At 47.0% G+C, this 27,360-nt stretch overlaps 2 protein-coding genes across 2 annotated transcripts in view; both read left to right on the top strand.

Annotated features, from left to right (window-relative positions):
* The window catches only part of SCN4A (sodium voltage-gated channel alpha subunit 4), a 93,597-nt gene extending 80,941 nt beyond the window's left edge, over positions 1-12,656 (top strand). The window contains exons 25-26 of the mRNA XM_060282321.1: positions 2,259-2,529; positions 5,701-12,656. Coding sequence (XP_060138304.1) covers positions 2,259-2,529; positions 5,701-7,019 — 1,590 coding nt within the window. The 3' untranslated portion in view covers positions 7,020-12,656. The remainder of the gene's footprint in view (positions 1-2,258; positions 2,530-5,700) is intronic.
* Positions 12,657-17,774: 5,118 nt separating this feature from the next.
* On the top strand, positions 17,775-27,124 carry CD79B (CD79b molecule). The gene is made up of 5 exons (XM_035135812.2): positions 17,775-17,930; positions 20,164-20,448; positions 21,925-22,043; positions 24,563-24,604; positions 25,412-27,124. The coding sequence occupies exons 1-5, from the start codon at positions 17,861-17,863 to the stop codon at positions 25,511-25,513; spliced, it is 618 nt and encodes a 205-aa protein (XP_034991703.1). The 5' UTR covers positions 17,775-17,860; the 3' UTR covers positions 25,514-27,124.
* Positions 27,125-27,360: the final 236 nt, after the last annotated feature.

Raw genomic sequence — 27,360 nt, 5'->3', positions numbered from 1 at the left:
GTAACAAAGGCTTGACTCTGGCATATTGTATGATGTTGTGTTTCACGGTTGTACAATTTTTCAAAGCACAAAACCCAACAACGTATTAGAATATAAATCGGGAATATAAATCGGGATGAAACAATTTCCCAAGTTTAGGGAAGCTTTTAATGTTTGATGGATTTCTGTATTTTAATATTTTGTTGGAAGCCGCCCAGAGTGGCTGGGGGAACCCGGCCAGATGGGCGGGGTATAAATAATGAATTATTATTATAAGCCACAGCAGTAAAGCAATAAAACTAGCAGTATGTGCAGAAGACCCATATCAATTAAAAGCCAGTGGAAACGGCACATGAGAAATTATACCAAGGCAACTAATGCAAACGTAATTTGCAGCAAGTGCAGCCACAGTATCCCCCTGTTACGAGTGAGTGGCTTTTTGTCCATTGCATCGAGAGATCTCGAATTCCGGCACCCACAGAGCCAGAGTCGCAAGGTGCCCAACATTCATTTGCTCACAAAATGCCAGTTTCCTTGATGTGTGAATAAGAGACCCTCCTTTTGTGCGCTGAGCCAAGATTCTTGCAGGAAAGGGAATGCAGGGCTCTGGGTTTCGTAACAACAGAGGATGCGTACACCTGCCTGCAGATACCAGGGCCGGCTCTAGGTGTAGGCTGGGTGGCGCGGGGTGCCAGGGCGCCGGCCCGGCAGGGGGGCGCCGTGCTGCACCCTGCGCCCGCCCACCAGCTGCGCCAAGAAACGGGGCGGAGCGGGGGGCGCCGGAGCAATCTCGGCACCACGGTGCCAGGGCGCGCGACACGCTTGAGACGGCCCTGGCAGATCCTGTGCACCCCTGATGTTGTTGCAGATCTTTGTAAATCTATTTGGAACAAGGGAGGGAGTGGGGAAGGGGAGACCTGGAATTGCTTCGCAGGCAATCTCCATCTGTTCTCCACCCCTGCTACCATACCACAACCTTCCCATTTTTCCTTCTATCTCACTTTTGCTTCCCAGTTTCTGCTGAGATCAAAGTCCCTCGACTCCCCACTGCTTCCTTCCTTTTTTATTTTATTTTAAAGCTTTTTATTTTTACTTTATTGAAAAATGCAAACTGAAACACCACTGCATTCTTGCACAAGCCTATGATTTCTTTTTTCTTAGCGCCGTGTATTTTCTGCCCATGAGGTTATCTAGGCTGCAGAAAAAGAAAGAAAAAATGCCGTTTTTATTAAAGTTTTTCTTTCGAAACAAATAAACAAATAAAACTACACATAGTGTTTCTACATACAACTCATAAGAGTCTTATTCACAGGATCACCATTCTGCTTTTGGACTAGTCAGGGAATTTCTGTCCTGCTGGTTCTTAATGACCGCAGGCATCTCTTAAAAGAGGGTCTGAGCAAAGGCTTAGGAAAACCAAAGGAGGCAAGTGTCTGTCTGAAACAGAGGATCAGAGGACAAACTTTCAATTTGCCACAGAGCTTTTTGCCCTTCCTCATGGTTAGGACAGTATAAATAAACCTTATGTGCATTTACTTTACAGAAGGCTCAGAATTTTCAAAACAAAAACAACTTCCTTCCTTCCTTCCTTCCTTCCTTCCTTCCTTCCTTCCTTCCTTCCTTCCTTCCTTCCTTCCCCTCCCTCCCTCCCTCCCTCCCTCCCTCCCTCCCTCCCTCCCTCCCTCCCTCCCTCCCTTTTCTATCCTACAGTTCTTCCAAAGAGCTCAAAGGTAGTGAGTAATTCATGGGTTGTTCTCTATGTTACTTTCATAGCAGGGTCTCCCAAACTTGGGTCCTCTGCTGTTGTTGGGCTACAACTCCAACCATCCCTGAACACTGGTCCTGCTAACTAGAGATGATGGGAGTTGTAGTCCAAAAAACAGCGGGAGACCCAAGTTTGGGAAACCCTGTTTTATAGCAGCCTTGTTGGCTCGATTAGACTGAGAGTTGGTTCCTTGCCTCAAATCATCTCAGTGAGGTTCCTATTCAGCCAGCTGTGTTCCCAGGCAAAGTCCAGCACACTGTCCTGTTACTCCACACAAAAACTTTTTGGAGCACACATACACATCCATTCTTAGATCATGTTCCATGGGGTTGGATGCTGGGCGATTGAGTATTTTCCCATTTCTTTGCCCGTTTGAACGTTCTTGTGTGGGGTTTTCTCCTCCATTTCTCTTCTCTTCTCTTCCCTCGTCTGTCTCTTCCCGTGTGTCTTTGTCCCTTTCCTGTGTCTCTCTCACACACCCGTGCCTGCCTGCCTGCCTTCCACCTTACTAAAGAACAAATACCAAGCGATGATCTTTGACTTTGTGACCCAACAAGCCTTTGATATAGTCATCATGATCCTCATTTGTCTTAACATGGTGACGATGATGGTGGAAACAGACGACCAAAGCGAAACCAAGATAAACATCCTCTTCCAAGTCAACCTGGTCTTCATTGTCGTCTTCACGGCCGAGTGCTTCCTCAAGATGATTGCCCTGCGGTACTACTTCTTCACGGTCGGCTGGAACATCTTTGATTTCGTCGTGGTCATTATCTCCATCATAGGTGAGGAAAATGTGAAGATGGCCAATGGGCAACATTTCCTTTCTTAGGTAAAGGTAAAGGGCCCCCTGACCATTAGGTCCAGCCGTAACCGACTCTGGGGTTGCACGCTCATCTCACATTATTGGCCGAGGGAGCCGGCGTATAGCTTCCAGGTCATGTGGCCAGCATGACAAAGCCACTTCTGGCAAACCAGAGCAGCACATGGAAACGCCGTTTACCTTCCCGCTTTCGAACTGCTAGGTTGGCAGGAGCTGGGACCAAGCAACGGGAGCTCACCCCGTCACAGGGATTCGAACCGCCGACCTTCTGATCAGCAAGCCCTAGGCTCAGTGGTTTAGCCCACAGCGCCACCTGGGTCCCTGCTCTCTTTCTTAAAAACTCTTAAATCTGACAAAATAAATTGTCCAGTAGCACCTTAGAGACCAACTAAGTTTGTTCTTGGTGCTACTGGACAAATTTTTTTAAAAAATAATAATAATATATATTTCGGCTGCGTCAGACCAACACGGCTACCTACCTGAATCTTAAATCTGACAGTAGGCATAATGGGGAATAGTAGGGCAGAGGCGTTCAGCAGAGTAGTGGAGGTTACATAGGAGCATCTTTACCACGTTCCGCCTAGAAGCACATTCTCCTCTCTTTAGAGAAATCTTATTCTGTAGCTCAGCAGTGGGCAGAGGCGCCAGCTTCTCCAGTCCCAATGTCCTGATACCTGGATGTTGCACATACAACATTGGGCGACGTCCTCTGTGTGGGATGGAACACTGGGGCAGACAAGTCACAACAGTTCCTACAGTGTCCACTAACAGGAACTCACCTGGAGGGACACCTGACTACAGGTCAGTTCCTGTTCCCTCAGACATGCAAATGAGTTGGATTAGACAAAAGCCCTAGCCTGCAATCACTCTCTCTCTTAGCTACTTCCTCCCTCGATGAGGACACATCTCCAGAGAATCTCTAGTTAGCATGGTTCTCACTCTAGGCCTGCAGCCAAGAGTGAGACCAAATGGAGTCTTACTTTACTAAGTAGTCTCTAGATGTATATATACTTGTAACTTTTCTAAGCAAGCCTGCCTTTCTGAGATTATGCTGTAACTCAGGATGAAACTGTAAGTAAACTCTATCTTATTTTATAAACACTGTGTTGTGTATTTCTTTTAAGAGGGACAAAGGGGACCTTTGCCAGGAAGTGTAATATTGAACTATGAAGTGTAATATTGTTATAGAGATTCTAGCGAATCTAACGCACATGCTGTGCTGCGCACAAAAGGGGAATGTCACTCTGCTGATATTGAAAGCTTGCTAACACAAGCTTGGATAGGATCTATCTAATAATATATCCTAATCCACATCCCTAACATTCCCATACTCTGAACGTTGAGGGGGCCTGGCGAACAAAAACCGGGGAACCAAAACTGCCTCGGCCCCTAAGAGTTGGCGCCTATGGTGGTGGGGGACCTTCAGCCTGTGAGCCTGCCAAGCCTCTTCATTTGCCTGGCAAGGCCATTTCAGTTAAGTGAGGCCCACCTGCCTGACACCTGACATCAGGGATATGTGCGGGGCAGGTAAAGACACAGATGGGCCCAAAAAAGGGTTTGTAAACGCCACACATCACCCGACGAGCAAACACCGCAAAGCCCTGTGCGTACTTTGCAAGCGGCAACAGTCAGCTGGCTGGCGGGGCTACAGACATGATGGTGATCCCTGCTTCCGCGGGGTTTGACTAGGAAACTGGCACACACAGCTGAATCAGGCAGGATCAATCCCCTCTCCCCACTCACCTTCTGCTGATGATCCAATCTCCCAACAGCTGCTGTCAGCTCCTCCCCCCCCATGTCAGGTGGCAGAGGAACCAACCCCCAGGGCGGGTTGCCAGGAACGGCTAAGACAAGGAAAAGTTCTTACCAGCTGCTTTTTATTCAACATTCACAGAGAGAGGCTTGGGAATGCAGCCTCTCGGAATAATGGCGATGCCCCGAGTGAATATCCCCCCCTCTGTCTCTCCCACTTTCTCATGAGTCATCGCTCCGGGTGCTGAGAACTGCCCTCTGCCTTTGAGCTCTTTGCTCTCCTACTTTCAAGGCTCTCTGGGAGAGGGCGGGTCTGGAATGCTTTCTAAAGATGCTGAGTCCGTCAGCTGTCTCTCCCCTGGTGCTTCCTCCTCCTCCTCCTCCTCCTCCTCCTCCTCCTCCTCCTCCTCCTCCTCCTCCTCCTCCTCCTCCTCTCCCATTATTTCCCAGCTTTTCCCCTCATCTGCCTCTGAGCTGTGACCTCCCTCAAACCTCTGCTGTAATTCTGAACTGTCTTCTTTGTCTTCTCCGGAAGGGTCAGGCTGGGGAGGCGGTCTCTACCATTCCTCCTCTGCCCAGTCCCTGACATCACCTGGTGGACGGGTGGGTGTGATTTCAGCAAGATGGGCTCATGACCCCGTCCAGGTGGGCCAAGGTTGTAGCAGGAGCCTGAGGTTGTCCACCCCTGCTTTACGCCATCAACATTTTATAAGCTCATAGGTCCCTATCAGATAGATGGTGGTGTTTTAAAATGCCATTTCCTTTTAATTCTTTCGTGCTTCTTTGCGCCTTTGACATCTCAGTTTAGCTTGCTGTTAGAACAAAAGACGGAACTTTTTCTACAGTGTGAATAATAATAATAATTATTATTATTATTATTATTATTATTATTATTATTTATACCCAGTGCTTTTTTTCTGGGAGGACGCAGGGGTATTTTGTGAATCTTTGTACTTTTGTCCATTTACTGTATTTATTTCCCCCAATTTGAACTATAAAATGGTGGTTTTCTTGAGTCAAAATGAGAGTACCCCTAAACATTTTTTTAGGAAAGAAAGGACTGTTTATACCCCACCCATCTGGCTGGGTTTCCCCAGCCACTTTGGGTGGCTCCCAACAGAATTTTACGATAAAACACGATAAAGCATCATACATTAAAAACTTCCCTAAACAGGGGTGCCTTCAGATGTCATCTAAAAGTCAGTTGTTTATTTCCTTGACATCTGATGGGAGGGTGTTCCACAGGGCGGGTGCCACTACCGAGAAGGCCCCCTGCCTCTGCAAATCCATTTGCTATTAACAGTTTTTTTTAAAAAAAATATCTTTTTGATGATGGTCAAGAGCTTCTGAAAAAAATGACGTCTTCCCAACTGTCTTTCAGGACTTGTCCTCTCGGACATCATTGAGAAATACTTCGTATCGCCCACCCTCTTCAGGGTCATCCGGCTGGCCAGAATTGGGCGTGTCCTGCGGCTGATTCGGGGAGCCAAAGGTATCCGGACGCTCCTCTTTGCTTTGATGATGTCGCTGCCGGCGCTCTTCAACATCGGCCTCCTCCTCTTCCTGGTCATGTTTATCTATTCCATTTTTGGGATGTCCAACTTTGCTTACGTGAAGAAGGAATCTGGCGTGGACGACATCTTCAACTTCGAGACTTTTGGCAACAGCATCATCTGCCTTTTCCAGATCACCACGTCAGCCGGTTGGGACGGCTTGCTGAATCCCATCTTGAACAGCGGCCCCCCGGACTGTGATCCCGAACTGCAGAACCCTGGCAGCCACGTGAAGGGCGATTGCGGCAACCCTGCCATTGGCATCTTCTTCTTCTGCAGCTACATCATCATCTCCTTCTTGATAGTGGTCAACATGTACATTGCCATCATCCTGGAGAACTTCAACGTTGCCACGGAGGAGAGCAGCGAACCTCTGTGTGAAGACGACTTTGAGATGTTCTATGAGACTTGGGAGAAGTTTGACACTGAAGCCACGCAGTTCATTGATTACGCCATACTCTCGGACTTTACGGATACCTTGCAACCTCCGCTGCGGATCCCTAAGCCCAACAAGATCAAGCTGATCACTTTGGACTTGCCCATGGTTCCTGGGGATAAGATACATTGCTTGGACATCCTCTTTGCACTTACCAAAGAAGTGCTGGGAGACTCGGGGGAAATGGATGCCCTGAAGCAGTCCATGGAGGAGAAGTTTATGGCTGCCAACCCCTCAAAGGTCTCCTACGAGCCCATCACCACCACACTGAAAAGGAAGCAGGAGGAGGTGTGTGCCACCAAAATCCAGCGGGCGTTTCGACGGTATTTATTAAGGCGGTCGATGAAACAGGCCTCTTACATGTACAGGCACAGCCAGGATGAGGAGACCCTGCAGGAAGGAGCCCCAGAGAAAGAAGGATTGATTGCGAAGAAAATGAATGAAATATATGGGTCTTCAGGCTCAGAGGTAGACACCCAAGTGCTTCCAGAAACGTCCCCACCTATTGAACTCAAACCAGTCGCCAGCGCAGAGACTACAGACGACCCTAGCAAAACCAAGAGAGAGGCAGATCGTGGGGAAAAGGAAGAAGGCGACCCCAGGAAAATGAAAGAGAAGAAGGAAGATCCCAGCGGAACAAAGGAAGACGATCCCAGCAAAAGTAAAGAGAAGGGGGGCACCAAACGTGGTGTGAAAGAGTCGTTTGTATAATGCAAAGCACTTTTGGCCAACCGTCAATTGGCACCCGGATCCAAAAGACTTCTCTCGCAGGGGCCCTTCCAAAATCATGTGCTGTAGTGAGCTAACCACCTTCTCTTACTAGGTTCCCGGTACTCAGCTCAACATCGTAACTTTGGAAACAGAGCCTCTTCTGGTTTCAAGTTGGGGTTTTGTCGTTGTTGTTGTCGTCCAAATTTGCCACAATGAGCGAAGATGCCTCGTTTTTTCCTCATGAGGTTAATGTGAATGATCTCTATTACAGGTGAAAAGAACAGGTGTTTTAGTTTAACGGTAGGCGACGTCCGGTGTCACATGTTCCAGGGCCAGTTCTGTTTTCAGTGCTTCCCTACTAGCGTTTTTAAGAAGTCTTGGAAGAAGAGTCAGAAGAGAAGGAAATGGCCAGAGATGCAAGTCTTCATAATTTCAGCCCTGCCATGTTCAAGCTTAGGCATGGAACCAGAAGACCAGTTTTAAGGAACTCAACCAGAGTTGTGTATATGCTTCACTTAAAAAGAAAAAGGTATGAAAAACTGGGTTTTGTGGCCTGAATCAATTACACAAATTTTCCCGTGGCTGCATATTCTGCATAATTTATTCTGCTTACCAGGGGCGAACAAAAAACTTGCCTCTGTATCACTGGCATGCAACAGACATGCACATACAAAAAACTTTCAAGCTTTATGTTTGCAGCCTCAAGGCCTAGATACCTGCTTGCTTTTTCAACAAAAGCAGAGGTTTTAAAGATGCCGAATTCAGTGCCCATACGATCACGGAAAGTAGAATTCACAGAGCCCTGCATTTAACAACTGCTATCTGCTGGACAAACTTTGTGAAAACTTCTGTCTTCACCCATTTTCGTTTGCTTTCCCAAAAGCAGTGAAGAACTGCCGTCTGTACTGGTTCTCAGACATTAACATCTGGATAGGGCTCTGTGGAGCTGACTTCTTATGAAAAAAGGACGTATTTCTTAAAAACAGACTGATATGCAATTGGCTTAGGATTGTTTCCAGCATGCAAAGGTGTGGTGAATGGAGCTGAATAATAATTGAAATGAGGGGACAGATTGGTGAACAAAAATCCACAATGTCTTAAAAAAAAAAACTTGCTTCAGCTTTTTCCTTTCGGGTATTTGAAAGGACTCACAAGATTTTTTTTGTGTTAGAAATGGTTTAAAGTGCAATTAAGAGTCTTAACCATTTGAACGCTCTATTTCGTTTATTTTTTAAAAGTAAAAATAAATAAATAGCAAAAGTAATGTGCTGATCTGTTCTCAGGGTTTAATGTCAGCTTTAAAATTGTTCTCACTCTCTACCAATTACCTAGGAAGATGTGCTGCGCTTTTACATAGTACTATATATTCTGTTCAGAAATGATAGGCCGTTTTGCTTCGCCTCTCCCTCCGCTCCATCAGTGGTGCATTTGAGTAATTTTAGATTCATTCTTCTGCATGGAGTCCTGGACTTCTGCCCCAAAGTCCTGTCCTGACGGTACCACTTCCCCACATTGCCCCCCCCCACCCCAGTCCACACAGCAGGCGGGGTATAGAAGCATAGAAGCTTGGAGTCTGCATTGGTTTGTTCCCATGTGCAGGGTTGAGGAAAGGGAATCTCAGAGGCTGAACTTCAGGGACCTGCTATCTGGATAACCCAATAGTTTCCTGAACCAGCCCCCCAGAAATACAAAGGCAAGATATTCCTGGTAAACATCCGTTTATATCAACTGCACCCACGCAAGAAGATGTTCCCAGTGGCTTGTGCCCTCAGCCCAGCCAGTTTAAATAATGGGAGACACATGAATATTTAAGAACGGAAACAGTACCGGTTTTCGCTACCCTCTCTTAGCCCTGCATCACCCCACCGAATCTGACAATAAGAAATTGGTTTATTTGTTCTGTTTGCCACACTCTACCTCTGAGGCAACCATTATTGCCATCTGTTAGAAACAGTATATTGGGCAGTGTGGATCATTGACCTCCTCCAGCAGTTGATCGAACTTTGAAAAGGCTGCCACCCACCCAAAAGGGGAGGGGGGACTGCAGTTTTGTTGATGTAAGAATCCAGTCGGGTTATAAAGCTTTTGTTGTTGTTTTTTCCACTTGCAGAGATAGATAGATAGATAGATAGATAGATAGATAGATAGATAGATAGATAGATAGATAGATAGATAGATAGATAGGAAGGATGTGGGTGGCACTGTGGTCTAAACCACTGAGCCTCTTGGGCTTGCCGATCAGGAGGTCGGTGATTCGAATCCCTGCAATGGGGTGAGCTCCTGTTGCTCTGTCCCAGCTCCTGCCAACCTAGCAGTTCGAAAGCACGCCAGTGCAAGTAGATAAATAGGTATCGCTGCAGTGGGAAGGTAAATGGCGTTTCTGTGCACTCTGGTTTCCGTCACAGTATTTTGTTGCACCAGAAGCGGTTTAGTCATGCTGGCCACATGACCTGGTAAAGCTGTCTGTGGACAAACACTGGCTCCCTTGGCCTGAAAGTGAGATGAGCGCTGCAACCCCAGAGTCGCCTTTGACTGGGCTTAACCACCTAGGGATCCTTTACCTTTTCATTTTAGATGATTGATAGATAGATAGATAGATAGATAGATAGATAGATAGATAGATAGATAGATAATCTGCACAATTTCCTAACCACTAAAAAAAAGTGTGCAAATAAAATATCCCCCAGAGAAGGCTTGCTGAGCAATTTCAAATAGAACCAGCAAATGGCAGGATGTTTTGACAATGGAAGCATTGAGGTTAATAGAAAATTAGCCATCATCCCTTGACCCATGAGGAGTGAGTGGGTAGGTGGGTGTCATCCTGTGGACTTCAAACAATTCGCTAGATAGTGGGTATGTATAGACATGCATAACTAGAGCAGTCTGTTTTGCTCCACACGTACAGTACAACCTTCTCTGCAGGGTAGAGTCCAGGAAAAACCAATTCTGCTTCCTTCCACCAGATGGCAACTCTGCACAACATCACAAAACCACCACCTCACCTTCTCCAGAGCAGTTTTTAAAATAACAGATTTTTTTAAATAAAATAATCATAATCATACTTTCGTCTTAAAGTATAGATGGCGCCGAGGAATTGTTTAATTGGATTAACTTGGATAGGGCCTGTCAGGGGATTGTTGCGGCTACTCCCGAGTAAACACGCCCAAGTCCGTTCTGTCTTTAACGGTTTTATCGTGCATAGTATTTACAGTGCAGAGATAGAGGAAAACATGACCTCTTAGTCACTCGCAGAATCCGGCAATGGCGCCCTTCTGCTCCGGGGCCAGCATAGTAGCTTGGGCACCCCGAAACGCCGCCCTCTAACCTTGCGTTTTGGACACGTGCCTCAATTCGGGCGCCGGAAGCGGCTGTGCTCCCTCTCCTACTTGTTGGCTAGAGTGGTGCAGGAGCTCTGATACATCGCTGAGCCTTGCCTCCTCCGCTCTGCTCCCATCCTCGTTTCCTCCCCGTGACCCGCTGCTGCTGCTCTCGCTGGGCAAAGTGCTGGTCAGGATGATGCGGGGAGACCCCCTGTAGGGAGGTCCCCTGACAGGGCCTGAAATATTTAAGTCTCCTTCCTTGAAGGTTTTTAAGCAGAGGTTGGATGGCCGTCTGTCTCAGATGCTTTAGCTGAGATTCCTGCACTGCAGGAGGTTGCACTACAACAGTGTTTCCCAACCTTGTGCCTCCAGCTGTTTTCGGACTACAATTCCCATCATTCCTGACCACTGGTTTTGCTAGCTAGGGATGATGGGAGTTGTAGTCCCAAAACATCTGGAGGCACAAGGTTGGGAAACACTGCACTAGAACAGGCATCCTAAAACCTCAGCCCTCCAGAAGTTTTGGACTACAATTCCCATCTTCCCTGACCACTGGTCCTGTTAGCTAGGGATCATGGGAGTTGTAGGCCAAAACATCTGGAGGGCCGCAGTTTGAGGATGCCTGCACTAGAAAGATGACCCTTGGAGTGGGTACCTCCATGATTCTGTGATTCTAAGGGGAAGGGGTATCGGCGCTGGATTTGGAGGCAATTCCATGTGTCTTCTGAGGAGCGGAGCAGGGGGGAATCCGAGCACACGCACACCCGGCCAACAGCAGAACCCAAAAGCTCCATCTCCTGTTTGTATGCGCAGTTGTACGGTACATACCACAGGTCTAGTGCACTAAGACCACACATGGCACCCTAATAGGGTCAGCTGTCCTCCCTGTGTTTATTGTCCTTTTAATGCAGGCATCCCCAAACTCGGCCCTCTAGATGTTTTGGGACTACAACTCCCATCATCCCTAGCTAACAGGACCAGTGGTCAGGGATGATGGGAATTGTAGTCCCAAAACATCTGGAGGGCCGAGTTTGGGAATGCCTGCTTTAATGCATGTGCCGTGGCCTTCCTGTTACCATCCCACACAGCTGGCTTGTGTGCACCCAGTGTAGGTCTCCCTTCAGAAAAAAGTTTTGCACACAGAAGACTTTCACTTGATCAGGATGCCATTCCTCGATATTCTTACTCGACTCGTCCCTGGTCTGAACCCCGGAACTGCCACTAGGTTCTGGGTTTAAGCTCTGATGAACTGCACCTCAAGTCTTAATAATGATAATACAGTAATAATGACTTTATTATTTATACCCCGCCCCTCTGGCTGGGTTTCCCCAGCCCACTCTGGGCGTTTTACAGCATATATAAAACATAGTACAGTGGTACCTCTACTTACAAATAACTCTACTTACGAATTTTTCTACTTACAAATGGAGCTCCGTCCGCTATCTTGGATGCAGTTTAGATAGGATTTTTTCTACTTACGAATTTTTAGATAGGGTTGCTTCGACTTACGAATTTTTTCTCCCAATGCATTCCTATGGGATTCGACTTAGAAATTTATTTGACTTACAAATGTGTGTTCGGAACACATTAAATTCGTAAGTAGAGGTACCACTGTAATCCACCCCAAATCCTTCAAAGCGGGTAATATCTGGAATGCGTTTTTAAAATTTAGATTAGAAGCCTAGCCACCTGAAGCTTTGCAAGCCAATTTCAGGTAGGAAAATGCACTTTGGAATAAATTTATTTTTTTGCACCCCAAATTAACTTTGCGTCTGTCTCGGCGTCTAATCTGATCGCCAAAAATCACTGGTTCGGTTTTGCACATGCCTTTGGGGGAATGAGAGAGAACGCTGCTAATGGATACCTGGCTTATTGCTTGAGCACAGTGAATCTTTCTCCCAATTAAAGGTAATCTTCCTGTCCCGCCCCCTTCTCCAAGCAGAGACTACAGTTCTTTGGGGGCATCTTTCAGGATCGGATGCCTGCATTTTAGCCAGCGGAGTCTTGTTGGGGATGTTTCTCCTCCTAAGTGGCAAAACTGGAGTTTCCCAATTGCCTACTGGAAAATCCAATTTTTTTTCAGCTACTCCACGGAGCAGGGGGCCATCCAGGAATTGTGTTACCTGAGACGAGAGTTTTCAACTGTGGAACAGCTGTGGAAAAGAGGACTCTGCTCCATTTCAAATAGATTCTGTTGCTTGTACATTATGTGACACTCTGTGATAAAAAGAAAGAAAGAAAAAGCTTTAACTCCATAACATTGTGCAATGTTTTCTTTGTACATTTCTTAAAATAAACTGTAAATGAGCTATTGTTACATTCAGAACTATAAGCTGGTTTTCTTACTAATGCTTCCACCCGCACCTGCCTGCCTTTCTTGGTGTTTAAAAAGAGAAAGAGAAAGAGGTGATGTGGCTTAAGCCTGCCTGCAAAACATGCCCCCCAAGTCCTTTCCTTCCCAATAGGCGAAGAGCTGCTTGCCATTATTTTGATATGAGAAAGGGAATATCTGTTCATACTGTTACAAAAGTTGGGTGCGACCATCCACACTCTGCGAGAATCCCAGGGGGGTTCCAGGCACTCACCCAGGGTCTGTAATCCTTTGGAGAATCGAGACACATCGGAGACTGTCGCAGCTTTAAGAAATATGGTTTATGAACCTATAAACCTAAATTTCAGTGTGCATGGAGGGAGTCCAGACCTTACAGCATGGTCATTTCAGGAGGGGCTTGTACAGCCTCGGAGTCCAAGGCACCTCTTCCAACCAACCTTCAGCCAGCCTGCCCAAGATGGATCCTACTCTTTCTCACTCCTTCCCAGAACAGCCTGCTAAAAACTCACTTTTCCTGTCACCTCGAATCCAGTTACCCTGGCCACCTTTCAAACCCCCAGTCTCTGTTCGGACCTCAGGGCAAGGGAGAAGGAGTTCTCTTGCATTGCCAGTTGGCTCTCCATGGCCTTGAATTGTTTCTTAATGGCCCTCACTTGGCCAGGTCATTTTGCATGGACTAGCTCAGGAATTCCTCTTCCATTCACATCCCAAATAATCAAAATCCTACCATTTATTAATTCCTAGGGTTTAGGGGGATTCCCCCTCCCCCAATCTATAACAATACTCAAATAAAATAAAAAAAATTCTTTCAGTAGCACCTTAAAGACCAACTAAGTTTTTATTTTGGTATGAGCTTTCGTGTGCATGCACACTTCTTCAGATACCAATAAGAAGTGTGCATGCACACGAAAGCTCATACCAAAATAAAAACTTAGTTGGTCTTTAAGGTGCTACTGAAAGAATTTTTTTATTTTGCTTTGACTCAGACCAACACGGCTACCTACCTGTAACTAATACTCAAATATTTATGCTCACTTTGCTGCTTTGCATCTTATGGGCTGAGCCCTGGAACTGAAAAGAAGTCAAGCCAGGATGGGGTCCTGGAGTAAGTCCTGCATTTGGCACATGCTCAGAGGCCTTCTCTTCTTTTAATTGTTAAAAAATATCACAGGCTTCTGGTGCAAATGAAGCTTTGGTGGGCATCTGAAATGGAGGGTTACTCAGAAGTACTTCTAGTAGCTATGGGAAAGGGCTTTGCCACATCGTAACTCTGTTTCCCGTCATGTTATTATTCTCAGCCCTCAGGGACCCCCTGTGTCTGCTCCCTTCCCAGGTTCCCTTTAGCTGGCTAGGAGAGCAAAAGCAGCTGTTCCTTCTGTTTTGTTTTTATTAATCCATCAAAAACATAGGAACACACGCCAAAAAGAAATATGTCACATGAACAGGAATGCACATGTATTTCTTTTTAAAAACAAAGACCATATGAACTTCAGAAAAAAAATCGCAAACAGATTGGTTCGGAATCATAACACTGCAGCATGGACATAATTTAGTCATATGGCCATATTTGAGCTTATTTTTCAAACACTGAATATGCAATTCCCAGTAAGGTAAAGGTAAAGGGACCCCTGACCATTAGGTCCAGTCGCGACCGACTCTGGGGTTGCGCTCTCATCTCGCATTATTGGCCGAGGGAGCCGGTGTACAGCTTCCAGGTCATGTGGCCAGCAGGACAAAGCCGCTTCTGGCAAACCAGAGCAGCACATGGAAACGCCGTTTACCTTCCCGCTGTAGCGGTTCCTATTTATCTACTTGCATTTTTACGTGCTTTCGAACTGCAGGAGCTGGGACCAAGCAACAGGAGCTCACCCCGTCACAGGGATTCGAATCGCCGACCTTCTGATCAGCAAGCCCTAGGCTCAGTGGTTTTAACCACAGCGCCTCCTGGGTCCCAGTAAATTCCCAGTAAACAACGGCAAATACTTGCACTGCTCTTGAACTACCTGAATGGATCCAATAGTCATGGGTTTTCTGAAAATTCCAGTCTTCCAGCAAGCATATTTGCAGCAGAAGAGTGCTGGTCTCAGCAGCACCTTACATAAACACTCACACCATACATTTAAAGCTCATGGCTCCCCGCCTCAAAAAAAAGGATAATGGGAACTAGTTTCTTAAGGGTGCTGGGAATAGTAGCTCTGCCAGTGGTAAATGATACATCCCATGATATTTTACAGAAGCCACGCGTGTTCAGTGTGCTTTAGGTGTATATTGTGGACATATGTCCTCTTTTTCCAGGGCACATCCTCTTTTTCATGGGTAGAGTCGTCATAGCGATCTATGGTTAAAAGCAGAAGTCGGCAAATGTCTCCGCTTTTTTGCACTTCAAAATATGGCACCCTACTTAGTCCAGGGTTCCCCAAACTTCAGTTTACAGCTGTTTGGGGGGGGGGACTATAATTCCCATCATCCATGACCACTGGCCATGCTGCTAGCTAGGGAGGATGGGAGTTGTAGTCCAACATTATCTGGAGGCTACCCATCTCTACCTTAATGAGCTTGGACACTGAGGAAAGTCCAGCTCAGGGGTCAACAAGGTTTATCTTGCCTGGGCCAGATCGGTCCTGCAGAGAGCCCTCTGTGGGCTGGATCATACGCGCCCACGATTTTTGGTGTCTGTGCAGATGCAATTTCCAGTGCCACAGAGGCGAGTCCCTGCGCCGGTTTAGTGCCAGGCACGAGTGGGCATTTCAGTTTGGGGGCGGCTCGTGGGCCGGTCAAACAACCTCTGGGCCACTTCTGGCCCATGGGTCTTAGGTTGCTGACCCCTGGTCCAGCTCTACCCCCTTCTGGGTGCCAGCTTTGTGTGCTACAATACTTTTTAAACAAGCGAGGTGAGGTCACTTCAAATGTACACACAACTGTGTCCTTATGGTCTTCCTGACAGGCCTTTTTTGCAAATTCATCCACGATTATCTGTTTTCCCCACTTGTGGGAACAGCATGTCCTTGTAGAACATTAATTCCAAAGGCACGGGGCTTGTCCCAGTAGATGGAACATCAGTTCCAGGCAATGAAACCACAGGGAGAGAGATCCATATTTGATCGGATGCAATGCTTGCTGCCCCAAAGATGGCAGTGTGAAACTCGACTCTCTGTTGAATAGGAATGAGTGGCGAAATGGTGCAGAGAGGCGAAGGGGGTCACATCATCACCCGTTCCTGTGTGTCAAACCGGCACTAGAGCAGGCTGTCCGTATTAGCGCTTTGTTAGGAAGGAGCTGCCGCACAAGGACAAAATTGCTTCCACCGAACCAACCTCATGAACAAGCCATGCAGATGAGCCTCGGCAGGCTTCCAGAACCGAGAGAGGGCCACAGCTTGGCCCTTCAGTTACTCTTGCATCTGGCTATGTCAGAGAAAGGCCAGCTGAGGAAGACGAGCAACTGATGAGCAGACAATGAAAAGAGAAAAACCAGAACTTTTCTGTGTTTTGGAACGGACTGCCATGGAAGATCCACGATGACCACAGAGAAGATAAAGGGCTTTAGATCAGGATTAGACAAATTCATTGAGATTGGATCTGTTGGTGGTCAGAAGCCACGACAGCTAAATGGAGCCTACATGCTCAGAGGAATCCCAACCAGACCCTCCAACATTCCTCACGTGAAAATAGGGACATTCTATTCTACATTTGTATCATCATCCCCATGGCCCCTATAAATGCTCACTGCCAATGGAATACAGTCATACCTTGGATCTCAAACACTTTGTTGACTCCTGAACAAATCGGCTCCCAAACGATCGAAACCCGGAAGTGAGTGTTCTGGGTTTTGAATGCTTTCCGGAAGCCGAATAGCATTCACACCCCTTCTCCAAAGTCCCAGAGAGCTCAGAAAGTGTCAGAACAGAAAGCACAGAGGGTGCAAACTCAGATTACAAAACGTAGGAGTAACGTAGATTAATAGGGACGGAGGGGCGAGTATCCCTTAATTGGGAGCACCGCCATTTCTAGAAGATGTGTTCTTTGTTCTCTTGCTGTGATTGTTAAAGATTCTAACTGGTAAGGCGTTCCTTTCATTTGATCTTCTGGGGGGAGGAAACCGATTCCCCAAAGCCTGACACCATCACTGTTGTGAGATGCGCTGAGGACTGCAGCAGTGGCAGCAGGAATCCCTCCCCTCCCCTTGGGTCCCAATGCCACCATGAGGGGCCAGGCCGCCTCCTCCTTCTCCTCCTCCTCCTGCCTCCATGACAGTAGCATATGGTGAGGAACATCACATGCATACAAACGCACACACACCCTTTCCTGTTATCTTCACACCAACACTAGACTGGGCAAAGGCACGTGTGTGTGTGTGTGTTAATTTGATTCAGTTTGCATTTAAAGCTGAATCTCAAATTTTTCGAAATAATATGAGAACTGAATCACAGCTCAAAATTCATCCAGATTTTGCAACATCAGGTTCTCCGAGCGAATAAGCCGTCCCAAAATGAATACATGTGGGGGAAGTGTGCATAAATGTGCATGCATTGCTGAAAATAATATACAATAATGCATTCCGGTCGGAGGGATTGTTTGCAAAAGCATGCACACTGTATGCAAAAAAAATATGAACTTGTTAGGTGAAATTTGCGCTAAAAGGCTGGAAAATGTTCGCGAGGATTTTAAAGCAAAAATGGCAGATTGCTGCAGAAATGTGGAGCACTGAATTCAAAGTGGAGGAAATGAGAAATGGAGAGATCCAAAACTGACTGATCCTTCCAGCCCTAGCTGAAACACAGTCCCTTGACCAAGGTTACTCAGTGAGCTTTGCGGCTGTGTGGGAATATGAGTCTGGGTCTCCCTGCTCCTTGTCTAACACTCTTAAATACCACTACACTTCTGTGTAAATGCATCTGCTACAGGCCAGCCAGTCTCTGTCCCAACTATATGCTTAACCTACCAATGGCCGCTTCTCCATGGCAGCCCTGTCAGTCAAACTGCCCACCCGTGGCAGCCCCTGGTCACATGACAAGAGTGCGCCCTGCCCAAAGGGTCTGCCTCCATCGCAGCTGCATTTACATGGGCAGGAAACAGAGAATCGGCCAGGGAGAGGCCTCGGCACTTTCAGTTTTTCAAAGGCGGAACTGAGAGCTGGTTGTGTTTTCACCAGGTCTGCAGCTGGGCTTGAGTTGGCAGCTTCAACTGGCCATGGCGCCTTATTTCATGCGGGTCTGCGGAGTGTTCTGGGTGATGCTGGGAACCTGCTTTGTGGTCACAGGTATGGCTTCTTCTCGCTCGTGTTCTATTCCCTTCGGTGAAATGGGCCTGTCGGTTTATTCAAATGGGGACGGCAAGTTGAGGGGACAGTGTGCATGTCTCAAGCCAGATGTTGCTGGACTACAGCTCCCAGTTAACATAGGCAATGGTCAGGGATGAAGGTGAGGGCATCGACTCCTTGGGGTGGGGCACTTTGGGAGCCCTATCTTTTTTTTAGGGTGCTTGGCCCCCTCAATATTCAGAGGGTCCTGTGCCCAACGTCAAGACCCTAGAAAATCCATCGGGGGGGGGGCAGAACACCTAGGTAGGATATGCACAAAAAATACCTTAAGGAATACCGTAATAACATGACGTTAACGGCAGGCCTTGAATGACTTCTGTGATACTACGGTAGTCTAAGGCTACAATCCTATACCAGAGAGTAAAGAGGTAAAGGGGCCCCTGACCATCAGGTCCAGTCGTGTCCGACTCTGGGGTTGCGGCGCTCATCTCGCTCTATAGGCCGAGGGAGCCGGCGTTTGTCCGCAGACAGCTTCCGGGCCATGTGGCCAGCACGACAAAGCTGCTTCTGGCGAACCAGAGCAGCGCACGGAAACGCCGTTTACCTTCCCGCCGGAGCGGTACCTATTTATCTACTTGCACTTTGATGTGCTTTCGAACCGCTAGGTGGGCAGGAGCTGGGACCGAGCAACGGGAGCTCACCCCGTTGCAGGGATTCGAACCGCCGACCTTCTGATCGGCAAGCCCTAGACTCTGTGGTTTAACCCACAGCGCCACCTGGGTCTCATATACCAGAGAGTAGGTCATGTTGAATTGAACAAGATCTGTTTCTCAGCAGGTTTACTGTGGCAGCTATCTTCCAACGTTACTCATGGGTAGGCATGGCAGAAGCTGCAGGAGGTGGGGTGGCCGAGCACCCCAAAAGTTTCACATTATGGCGATTACCAAGGCGTGGGTGTCACCCTTTCTGATCCTTTTTACACAAGTAACACGTGACAAGGGCTGCTGTAAACCTGCAACGCTCTAAGTCTGAGCGAGCCCCAGTTTGCTCAGTGCCGCTAATATCTGAGCAAACACGCTGTTGGAAGACTTAACGCACTAACCGCTAGGCTGCGGGCTCTCGGTCAGTGCTGCTGTTTCGTGGGCTTGGATGAAATAGAACAATCGTGCATTCGCACCCACTCTTTTGCTAAAATCGCAAGCCAATGAGAAGGAAATAGCTGGACGCTATTGCCTCCCACCTTCCAGTGTCGTGCAAATTCTTCAGGGTCCTATGCAAAATGAACGCTAAAGCGCCGCCGTAAAAATCATGTAGAAACTGCAAACTATTTCATCTGAATGTTTAAATGGCTCCTTTTCAAAGTGCCTTTCCTCTTCCAGCAGAGATGAACGTGACAGACTGCAATGACTCCTAGAAGCAGCGGCAGAGCTTAATGCTCCGGCACCGGGGGTGGGGGGTGGAGATCAGGTGGGGGTGGGGCTAGCGCGCATCCTGGGGGCGTGGCACCCATCGCGGGTGGGGAGAAGGCCATGCTGGCACCCCACTAGGATCACGCTGCCGGGGGTGGGGCGCTCCCCCCCCCCGCACTCCTCTTCCTCCCCCACTGCCTACAAGAGGCCATGTAAGTTAGAATCCTGAAGACACAGGGCTTTTCCAGACATCCTGTATATTGCACACTCATTATTATTTATGCTCCTGGTGGTATTGGGGCAGCTATATATGACCCCACTTTCAATACTGACGTAAGTTCTGGGGTGGATGTACTGCTTCATTTACAATCGGGGCACGCCTCATAAGTTCCTGCTGGAATCCGGGTAACTTTTACCGATTAAAATAAAGAATTACTAAACTATAATCAATCAGATAACAGCAAGTCACAATGCATAAAACACCGCAAAACAAGGATCAAATTGAGAAAGAAGGGCACACAACTTACAAAATGGATTTTAAAAAAAATACCCCTGAACTCTTCTCTCCTCCCAGCTGCTTTTGCTGTTCTCAAAGTGATAGTCATAGTCTTCCTCCTAGGGCTGGAGCGAGGTTTAATTCAGAGCTCAGATTTCAAAATTGTGCTCACATTTGAAATATGTGTAAAATGGGGTTCCAGTTAGACGTTAAATCACCAGAGAGCTTTGCTTTGTCTTGTTTTGATAAAAAGAGAGAGATCTCTTCACCTCCGCCCTCCCTTTCGCTGCCATTTTGTGGTTTTTCACCTTTTGTGCACATGCTGTAGTTTCCGAGACGCCAACGCAGATACGCTTCATCGCTGCCAGGTGGGGCAGCCAGGTGTCCTTCAGGTGCGTATCCAGCTCTCCGGCAAATTGGTACAAAGAGATGGAGAATGGCAAGCATCAGGAGATGGTGAACACTTCCAGAGTCCAGGTGTTGAGGAACGAATCGGTGGTCCTGATGCAGATCAGAAAAATCCAGCTCGCCGACAATGGCATCTACTTCTGTGAGAACAACAAGACACAAAATAGTCAGCAGCATTGCTGCGGCACTGAACTGCGAGTCATGGGTGAATAGCTTTAATTTGCTTCCATACTCCTTTTCCCTGCTTCCAAGGTCCTGTAATCTGTGGCTGTGAGTAACCATGAAGCAGGGCACAGACCCTCCAAGTGCCCCTATTTTCCAGGGACATCCCTGATTTAGAGAAGCCGTCCCGGTTTCTGATTTGATCCCGGAATGTCCCACTATTCCTTAAAGGTAAAGGGACCCCTGACCATTAGGTCCAGTCGTGACCGACTCTGCGGTTGCGGCGCTCATCTCGCGTTATTGGCCAAGGGAGCCGGCATAGAGTTTCCGGGTCATGTGGCCAGCATGACTAAGCCGCTTCTGGCGAACCAGAGCAGCACACGGAAACGCCGTTTACCTTCCCGCTTGGAGCGGTCCCTATTTATCTACTTGCACTTTTATGTGCTTTCGAACTGCTAGGTTGGCAGGAGCTGGGACCGAGCAATGGGAGCTTCACCCTGTCGCAGGGATCCGAACCACCGACCTTCTGATCAGCAAGCCCTAGACTCTGTGGTTTAACCCACAGCGCCACCTGCGTCCCTTTTCACTATTCCTTAGGATGCTCCTATTTTCCTCGGAGAAATGTTGGAGGGTATGGAGTTATCCGACCCCTGAGCCATCTGAAGGCAGTTCTGTTTAGGGAAGTTTTTTAAAAAATATTTAATGTTTTATTCTTCTTATTTTATATGTTGGAAGCTGCCCAGAGTGGCTGGGGCAACCCAGTAAGATGTGTGGGGTATAAATAGTAAAATTATCATTATGGAACGGGATGTCCCTATTTTCATGGGGCACATGCAGGGAACAGCCACATATTCACAAGGAAAAGGTATTGCCTGGCATCTTGGATTGTTTCTGATCCCATTTAGGGGCCCATCCTTGCTCTGTTCATACAAAGGGAAGGATGCAGTTAATGAGTCTTGTTACTGGAAGCCCAGAACAAGGATGTCCACTTGTGCAATGGAGCTTTCTTTCTTCCCTCCTCCTGCTTTGCCCCCCAGAATTGGCTCCGGGGAGATGGATGGGAGAGATATTGGCTCTGGGTGAGACACCCACCCACCCACACCCCGTGGAGGAGATGGGTGGGGTTGTTCCATCCAGCAAGCCACAATGCTTACACTGACAGACCCATCGCCATAGCACAACACTGGATTCCACTAGAACCCTGGATGTTTATGCAAATGCAAACCATGCTCACAGTCACACTGCATTGTGGGCTGTGTATTACAGTGGGGAGTCGTTCGTGTTCAAAGATGCAAAAGAAACCATAGTCGCATTGCAGCCAAGGTGCCACAGAATGACAGACCATAGGCCAGGCATCCCCAAACTGCGGCCCTCCAGATGTTTTGGCCTACAACTCCCATGATCCCTAGCTAACGGGACCAGTGGTCAGGGATGATGGGAATTGTAGTCCAAAACATCTGGAGGGCTGAAGTTTGGGGATGCCTGCCATAGGCTGAGCTTATCTTGCCTTCTTTTTAAGGTATCAGCACATTTCAGCAAGTGCAGAAACGAAACACCCTGAAAGATGCCATCATCGTGATCCAGTCCCTTCTTATTGTCCTGTTTGTGAGTGTCCCTGTGTTTCTAACTATGGGGAAGGTAAGTGAGTTGGGCCCTCCTGTGGAAATGCCAAATTCTGACATCGCTGGTGCTCAAGCGCTGCTACAGCCCAATGATGTCGTCCTAACCTTATTTCATTCATTTTAAAAGGCAGTTTGTTTGGGGGTTTTTTTTGAGACATTGTGCGTATACAGCAGTAAATACAAACAACCCATTTGCAACAAGGCCATGATAACCGATATGTGGCAAGTCTTTTAAGGTTCAGCCTGCAAGTAGCATCAGCTTGATCAAACTGGGAAGTCTTAGCGTATTGTGTTTTTAATATTCGGTTGGAAGCCCCCCAGAGTGGCTGGGGAAACCCAGCCAGATGGGAGGGGTATAAATAAGAAATCATGATTATATTGTAGCGCTGTTTCCTGACTGCATGCAAAGCAGAGCCAACAGATGACAGCCACTGGGGAGCTGGTTCCACAAAATCAGAGCTACTGTGAAAGAGGACCTGTTCTGTACTTTCCCAACCAAGTCTCACCTCCCATGTAGAGAGACTGGGCTTTGCACAGAACCTCCATGACTAACCCTATTGGGTAGCCACTTCTTGTATCCAGCATGGCGTTGCAGAGGTGTAATAGACAAGAGATCAGGTGCTGGTGCAGATATTTAGGCTAGAGCAGGCATCCCCAAACTTCGGCCCTCCAGATGTTTTGGCCTACAACTCCCATGATCCCTAGCTAACAGGACCAGTGGTCGGGGAAGATGGGAATTGTACTCCAAAACATCTGGAGGGCTGAAGTTTGGGGGTGCCTGGGCTAGAGCTTTAATGGGTGTCAGATCCCAAGAGATCTCAGAACCCCAGGTTACTCAGTTTCATCATAGGACCCCAGTCTATTCTGTTATGTACACAGTCCTTTCTTCTGTCAATCTTTCCTCTCCTTCTTATCCTCTTAGTAGCTTGCCACAGCAGCTTAAAAGCCCCATCCCCCCTTTTCCTATTCCTCTTTCCTTTACCCTACACTTTGTCCTCGCTGGGGCCATGCCATTTTCATCTGACGTTCATCCCTTTTCACCTACACTTCTCCCTTTGTGTTTCTCTCCTCCTTGCCCTCCTGGCTTTCTCTGTGCTTCTCCTCTGTCATTCTTGTCCTCCTCCTCTTCCTCCTCCTCCATCATGTTGGGACTGGCACCAGGCACTCAGCAACACACCAACTTATAAAGAGCTGATCTCTGCCTCCATCTCTGCACAGCTCCACTTCTGGTCCTGGTGCCTCCAGGTTTTCCTGAACTAGCCAAGGCCCACCAAGGACTCCCTCGCAATGGGTTTAGGGCATGGGTAGGCAAACTAAGGCCCGGGGGCCGGATGCGGCCCAATCGCCTTCTCAATCCAGCCCGCAGACGGTCTGGGAATCAGCATGTTTTTACATGAGTGGAATGTGTCCTTTTATTTGAAATACACCTCTGGGTTATTTGTGGGGCCTGCCTGGTGTTTTTACATGAGTAGAATATGTGCTTTTATTTAAAATGCATCTCTGGGTTATTTGTGGGGCATAGGAATTCGTTCATTCCCCCCCCCAAAAAATAGCCTGGCCCCCCACAAGGTCTGAGGGACAGTGGACCGACCCCCTGCTGAAAAAGTTTGCTGACCCCTGGTTTAAGGCCTTCTCAATATACACTGATTAATCTGAATCACCCATGAAGTCCCATGAAACTGTGTTGCTTGGTAGTGTGCATAGGTATTTTTTAGACCATCTTTAGATGGACAGGTGCAAGTTTTTGTAGGCCTTTGGGCAACACCATCTCGCTGCCCACCAGCCCTGGCACTGCCCCTTCAGCATCATCCATGGCAATTTCCCCAAGCCCTTGTTTGAGACAATCCTGCTCAGTTACTCTGCTGATTCTGACGCAACAATTGCCAAGGTCAGTGATGGGCAACCTTTTGAGCTTGGTGTGTCAAAATTCGCAAAAATACCAAGCATAACTTGGGTGGTGTGTCACTTCGAGAAAAAAACCATAATTTTGGTTTGGGAGGTTTTTTTGGGGGGTGCAAAAGTTGCTTTGTTTTTTGGGGGGATGCCCCAAAGCTGCTGCGCTTTTTTTGGGTGGGGGGGAAGAGAACAGAAATAAATGACGAATAATACCTTCACTGGAACTAACACGCAGCACCAACGTAAGTCTACCAAAGTGCCAAAAAACCCCAGCACAGAACGAGTTAAAAAATGAACGCTGTTACACCCAATCATTGTCTGCCAAAGCGCCAGAAAAAACAGCACAGAAAGGGTTAAAAAACCAATCTCTGGCTACCAGCAGCAACAACAACAAAAAAGGATCCGGGTTTTAACAGCGGAGACAAGCTGTAGCGTGAGGAGGAGTGGGAGAACAAATGGGGGGGGCAGCGCAAATGGGCCGGTGGGGAGCGTGCCAGCAGTGGGGGCTCTGCGTGTCACGTCTGACACGCGTGTCATAGGTTCGCCATCACTGGTCAAGGTGAAGGATGCTTCGCTAGCAGTTCCTTTTCAAACAGAGACTAAACAGCTTGGAATAATGTGATGCTATTTCTCCTTCAGGGTGATGCCAAGGATGCACCAGCTGAGGACCACACGTACGAGGTGAGCAACAGAGCGAGGTATTTTCAAAATGGTAAAGCTGGAAAGTGGGGTAGTCTATCTTTGGCAGGAGAGAGAAGGGAAAGTACAGGAATTCATTCAGACATCAGCCAAGGTAGGGGCAAAGAGAGCCAGACTAGAAGCTGTTGGTGGAGCACTGGGTTTGAAGAAGAGCAGAAGTGTTTATCTTGCAGAAGTTATCACTTACTGGTGCTTGGAGGGGGGCAGACAGTATACATGTGTCAGCATCTTCACACAAGTGAAAGAGAAAAAGGAGGAGGCGAGTCCTAAGTGAATGGGGGAAGACAATGGTGTTTGTATATGGCATAATCTGTGTTCAGGTGACTGCTGAGTGCTTTAAAACAATTGTGTGCCTGTCGTCCGGCGAGCGAGAGAAAGTGTTTGCGGAGAAGGGACGTAGGAAAATATATTGCAATCCAAAGCCATACAAGTTGTGTGGTTCTGTAATGTCATTCGGGTCCAGCCTTTTCATTGGTACATTTGAGGAATTTGGGGGTGAGGGGCAACCCAACCCAAAGCAATGACAGCAAATCAACACAAAAATATTGCCACAAATATGAAAATCATAATGATTACAAATCATACATTTCTGTGATTGTGGGGTGGGAAGATAGAATGCTGGTCTTTGCCCCTTCTACCTGCTGCTGCCCGTTGATGGTTGCTACCTGGGTGCCTTTTGGCCATTGCTGGTGATTTAAAAGACAGTGAATGATGAATATGTATTTGTCTGGGGACAAGAGTGGATCCCTGCCTTTGTATACAAACTTTCTCCCTTTTGCTTCCTTGCAGGGGTTGATGGTTGAACTAGCTGATACATATGAAGACATTTGTACTTACCAGGACAGAGTAACAGACAAGTGGAATTTGGGAGAGAGTCCAGGCGAGGAGTGAAAAGTTTTGCAGCATCCTCGGCAAGGTGTGCCACACCTGACTTTGGAACAAGTTTTGCTTGGCTACAATGCTCTTGATGCAGCTCTTGCTTGCTTGCTTGCTTGCTTGCTTGCTTAGCTATCATCAGCCGAACTGCTAGATCAAATGTGGTACTCCTTCACTCCTGATTCCTTGGGCATTCGGTTTGTTGTTAAGAGGTACCCAAAGCTGGGGTACTGGGCAGACCCTATTTAGGGAAACTCCCCTCCCACCCTCCCCATACAAGAGGAAAACACAAAATTGTAAATAATTAAATTTGAGGGTGGGGTTTTTTTTCTAACATTAGTTTGCTTGCCATAAATTAGCATTCTAATTTGAATGGGTTTCCTCCCACACATGCACACATCCTCAATTCTTGAAGCTGATAAATTTAGGGTGGTTTTTAAAGGAAAGCTGGATATTTGAAGCGTTGAATTCAGTAAGCCAATACCAAACGTAGGGATGGGGGAGCCATTGAGTTCAATTCTCATTTAAAGGCGAACCAATGTAATCTGCATGTTTTGAAACAATATGCAAACCGAAACACAACCATCCCGCAAAAGGCACACCGCTCTGAATTTTGCAATGCAGTTCTTCAGCCAAGTGATATGCAGAAAGATGCATATGCTAAAGCATAGTGCGCGGAAAAAAATTGCACATATTGGTGAAAATTATATACCGCAATGCATTGTATTAAGGGGAACTGCTTTGCCGAAATGTGCATAATAGGCTAAATTGCAAATAAAATATACAGCCTCCCATGTATATTGGGAGCAATTCTCCTAATTTAATAATGGAATAATGGAAAAGCAGAATAGAAATAATGAATATTAAATCAAATCTAAAATGCAAATGAATTTTCATGAATTGCTGACGTGTGAAAATGTGGAGTCCCAAATATAAGTTTGGAAAGATTAGAAGCTGAAATCGAAATTCACCGATTCCGAACCAAACATTAGTACTTTAAAACTAACCAAGAAGACATTAAGGTATAGCACACAATCTACTGAAATGTCCTGTCATTTGGCCAGGACATTCCAAATTTACATCACCTTTATGACCCCCCTTATAAGATTTAATGTATTGCCGTTTGCAGTTCTGCAAGGTAGATTTTTTTGAAAATCCCATATTCTGAAAGGTACTGCCTTTGTGGCACAAAACAGATCGAATCTATCACACGTTTTTATTTTATTGCCCGGGGGGGGGGATCTATTTCACCGACTCTTCCAGGGTGTCCTTTCTGCTGAATAACTGTAGGAATGACGTTGTGGAGAATGTGGCAAGATTTTTGCGTGATGCCATGAAACTACATCACCATATAGGTCCCAAGAGCCACCTTTGTATCTCATGATGTCTGGACAGCTTTATCCTAAAGTATCTCCTATTACGACTCGCTGCCAGTGTTGTGTTTTGATCCATGTATACGACGTACTCTTTCTATGCCAATAAAGAAGACTGAATTGAATTGAATTGAATTGAGGAGTCCTGTCACCAAAGCTTCAGTTTCACAGCTCAGACTAATCTCAATGGTGCTCGTGCAAGAGAACCTCCCTTGTGCCTTTATTTTTCAAAAGTAGCTCTCCAATAAATTTTCCAAAAGTGATCTTTAAGCTTTTCAAAATTAAAAAAAGAGTTCTAAAGCTGATTTATTCTATTTATTAATTTTTGAATGTGTGTGTGTGTGTGTGTGTGACCTGTAACCAAAAGTTTCCATGTAGAATTTTGCTGATTTTCCAGTTCTTCCTCTGCCCAGATTTGTCATGCATTCCACGCCCACTGAGCATGCTCAGTCCACACTGGGTTCTTCTTGAGTTCCCAGGCTTAGGTTT

This window comes from Zootoca vivipara, chromosome 13 (genome assembly GCF_963506605.1).
Source record: "Zootoca vivipara chromosome 13, rZooViv1.1, whole genome shotgun sequence".
NCBI classification, from domain to species: Eukaryota; Metazoa; Chordata; class Lepidosauria; order Squamata; family Lacertidae; genus Zootoca; species Zootoca vivipara.
This window is presented reverse-complemented; position numbering and strand designations above follow the sequence as displayed.